Source organism: Acanthisitta chloris, unplaced genomic scaffold, assembly GCF_000695815.1.
Source record: "Acanthisitta chloris isolate BGI_N310 unplaced genomic scaffold, ASM69581v1 scaffold156, whole genome shotgun sequence".
Taxonomy (NCBI): domain Eukaryota; kingdom Metazoa; phylum Chordata; class Aves; order Passeriformes; family Acanthisittidae; genus Acanthisitta; species Acanthisitta chloris.
In genome coordinates, this window is record NW_008677384.1 from 2,687 (window position 1) to 6,487 (window position 3,801).

Genomic DNA, 3,801 nt, shown 5'->3' on the forward strand with positions numbered 1-3,801 from the left:
GTTGTGAGAATCTTGAGTGGAAAGCATTGTACAGAGAACACTGATAGGAGATGTGGTTTGGAACAACCAAGGGCATGCTGGTAGGGTACAAACCATTGGCTTTATGAGTTCATACCTGGGATTTGCAAGTTTGACATTTTGTGAAAGAAGCTTTTCTTTGAAAGCAATTGTTTCAAATTATATAAATGCAAAAAAATAGCATAGCTTGATAACCACTCTTGCAATGTGGCATTTATGCTGCCTTGTTATGTTGAACATGATTACTCTTAAGAGGAGTGAAGCAAATTCATATTTCCCAATTCAGCAATGAAAATTTATTAGCATTAAATAAGCATTCTGTGTAATATATTAAATTACTGTGTGTAATCTAATTTCTGGTAGTGTCCATTTTACTGTGAACATGATACTGGTTTTAAAATGTAAGCAGAGAAACCAGAGACTGAGTGAGCCTAGAATGTAATAAACTTGAAGCAAAACTGCTCTCACCAATATCAGTTTCTTTTCAAAAAGCTTTTGCAAGTTTGCAGTGCTTATAATCACACTGTTCCTGTTTATGCATTGTTATTTCCAAGGTTATTAATGTGTGCTCAAAAATGTTTTTGAAGGGGAAAAAGAAAAGTCAAATTGCCCTTTTTTATATCCTTAATGATTCTTCATTTTAAAATTAATTTTGCCACAGCAGAAAATAAACAACAGCTGAGATCTGGAGGAAGGCCAAGAAGGTAAGAGAAAGACATGAGGTGTTTTTCTGGGTAGAAAAGTTTCCTATAAAAGCAATAGCAGTGTGGTTAAAATAATGTTGTGATACCATAGGAACACTAAAGCCTAGAGCCATGCTGCTGACTATGTGGTGCATCTGTTAGAGAAAATAGAGACTTATTTCCCTAATGGAGAGACAGACAATTTACAGAGTCTCTGCAGTGTGGATTAGGTGGTGTAGGGTGTTCGAAAGCAGTAAGCATTGAACGCTGCTGTGATTTAAATTGATGCCCTAACTTCCGTGGGAGCAAAGTTAGCCCAAGACTGCTTCATTTGAAAACTCTACCTTTTAATCTTTTGTTATTTTGAAGGAAGAAAGAAGTTATGAAAGTCTTTAATTATTTCTCTAATTCTAGGGCAACAAGCTCTTCTCATACTCTACCAAGGCTCAATCAACAGACAGTGCAACAACCAGTGTCAAAGACTTCACCTGGGATTACACTAGGATCTAAATCATCTACCAAGGAGGTAGGTTGAAACATATTTTTTCTTGGCAGCAGTGGAAATTAATGTGATTTTATTTTGAGAGTCTATAGGCAGCAAGAGGATGGGAGTTATGCAATTAATATTGCAACTAATGGGCTTTACTGATTTTGTAATTTAAAGATTATAGGTGCAAGACTTCAAGAGAATACACTTTATGGCTGTGAGTTGAAGGACAAGTCACAGGCAAATATTAGAGGAAAAGGAATCATATAATCCAAACTATACTGAAAGCAATCAGAGTTCTCACATTAATATCAGTATATTCATCCTCTAGTGCTAGAAAACAAAACAATCAAGGAGAAAGTCTGGTGCCACTTGCAAGCATCTTCACAGTGCATAAAGTGTTTGAGACTGGGGGAGTAATTTGGCTCTGTAATTTTCAGGTTTAAGAGTCTCATTTGCTAAGATATACTTTATTATCCTCTCTTACAGAGGGTGGGGCAGGAACAGTAGGTTGGTGGGCAAGCACTGTGTCTGTTACAGCTTTTTTTAAAGGCTTGTCTATATTCTTGCACCAAGAGGAGCTCATCTCTGACCTGTTCTTGCCCCTAAAAAAACCCCAAAACATTACCTTTTGGATTTTACAGCAATAATTGTGAAAATTTGATATTCACTGTGAAGTGAAAAGCAAAGTAATTTACAATCCTAAAATGGGTCCCCATTTCTGAGTTGACATGCTGTGCCTTGCACTTGCCTGTCATTCCCACTGTTCACAAGTGCTGCTTCTTGTAATTATGTAAAATGCACTTTTCTGCAACTTAGAATGGAAGCTCTGTACCTGAAATTACTTGAATGCTGAGCTCTACAGCCATGGCTTTCACTGCTGTCACCAGTCAGATGAAGTCTAACTGTAGAGTGGTGTTTGCCTGACAAATGGGGGATTACTCTTGAAACTTCCATGTAATTATACAAGTCATCTGGGCATGTATAAAGAGGTGGGATGATACCTATAATGTGCTATCTGCTATTCATCTACTTGTCAACACACTTGTTTTAAAATTAATTTTTCTTTAGAGTAATGACAGTGCACTTACTCTGGAACAATCTGACTTTGGCTTAAGTATCTCAGCAATCAGCAAAAGTGGAGGAGACAGCACTCACCCAAGAAAGGTTAGTGGAAACGTGGTATGTGATTTGTCATAGGATTATGTATGTAGAAAAAAACATGCAGTTTTTAAAAAATATCAAACATTAGCTTTCTGTGTCTCTTGTTATTCAGATGTTCCTGTATAGTCAGCTGAAGGGTCAATTCTATGATTTGGGTAATAGTTCTTTGCATAGGGGGCTTTTTTGGGTATTAAATACTATTCAAACATACTCAAAAAGGGAGAATATTTCTCTTTTTAAAACCCAGTGGTAGTAGCTAAAACCGGAGATAGATTTTGAATTCCTGAATGAGATCATGAGAGGCTTTGCAGTTAAATTCTTGCAATGACCGAGATGTGTGTTTTATTCTCATTTCTACCACAGATTTTACAGTCATTTTTTGCCAGAATTAGGACTGTATATGCAGTAAGGAAAGCCACTGCTGTAACTGCAAGCAAAATTTGGTCCAATGTATTTTTAACAGTAGAGCATCCATAACGGTAAAGTCTATTACAACATTATTTTCTCCTTTAGGGCCAAGTAATGGACTTCAGTGGGATGATTCAGGATGCTGTCAGTGTATCACCAAATGGAATTGCCTTGAACAGCCTTAATTATGATCCAGATCCATCAGTAAGTGCTTCTGTTCATACTTCCATCCAGTTAATATGAACAGGAGTTTTACATAACCACGAACAAAATAAAATACAATGTTGTCTTTGTTTCCAAGCACTAAAAAGAGGGCTTAGGTTTCTAAAAGGTGTATTTCCTTCTTGAAGGAATAGTCACTTGATGCTGATTTGATTTGCTGGCAGTTGTTTACTCATTGAATATGAAAATAGGCAACACATAGAAATTGTACCTTATGATGAAAATAATAATAATTGCAGAAACCTACAGAAATTCTGAGGGTGAGATTCCAGTTCCATTGAATTCAGTATGTTTTTAGCATTTACCTCAGCTGAGAAAAGGACTGAGTTTAGATGGTCGAGAGAAATTTTCAGTAATCAGTTCTTGACACAAGCTAGAGTTTCTCAGACAGAGCATCCAGCTTACATGGTGCCAGTCTGCCTGACAACTGCTACACTTGAGGAGCCTTTCAGAACACAGAATGTGACAATTCGGTGACCCACAGTTAGACTTTTCACTCCTCTAATCTATGGGCATGTTTAGGAATGTAAGTGCATGTCATGGTTCAGCCCCAGCCAGCAGTCAAGAACCACGCAGCTGCTCACACTCCCTCCTCCCCCCTTCCCCCTCAACCTGGAGGAATGGGAAGGAGAAAATAAAATAAAATATGTAGGTTGAGATAAGAACAGTTTAATAAAGAGCAGAATGAAGTAAAATGCTAATGGATAATAAAAGTGAAAGGAAAATGCCACCAACAAAATAAAATCAGTGATGCATAATACAACTGCTCATCGCCAATGGACTGATGCAACCCTGTACCTCCCCCCAGATCGACTCCCA

The 3,801-nt window shown here is 37.5% G+C and overlaps 1 protein-coding gene across 2 annotated transcripts in view; it reads left to right on the forward strand.

The window, feature by feature from the left end:
- The window catches only part of KATNAL2 (katanin p60 subunit A-like 2), a 22,871-nt gene that overhangs the window by 1,551 nt on the left and 17,519 nt on the right, over positions 1 to 3,801 (forward strand). The window contains exons 3-6 of one of the 2 annotated variants that reach the window (XM_009076463.1): positions 680 to 722; positions 1,116 to 1,227; positions 2,260 to 2,355; positions 2,866 to 2,964. In XM_009076463.1, the coding sequence (XP_009074711.1) occupies positions 680 to 722; positions 1,116 to 1,227; positions 2,260 to 2,355; positions 2,866 to 2,964 (350 nt within the window). The remainder of the gene's footprint in view (positions 1 to 679; positions 723 to 1,115; positions 1,228 to 2,259; positions 2,356 to 2,865; positions 2,965 to 3,801) is intronic. The other variant, XM_009076464.1, reaches the window with a different exon arrangement.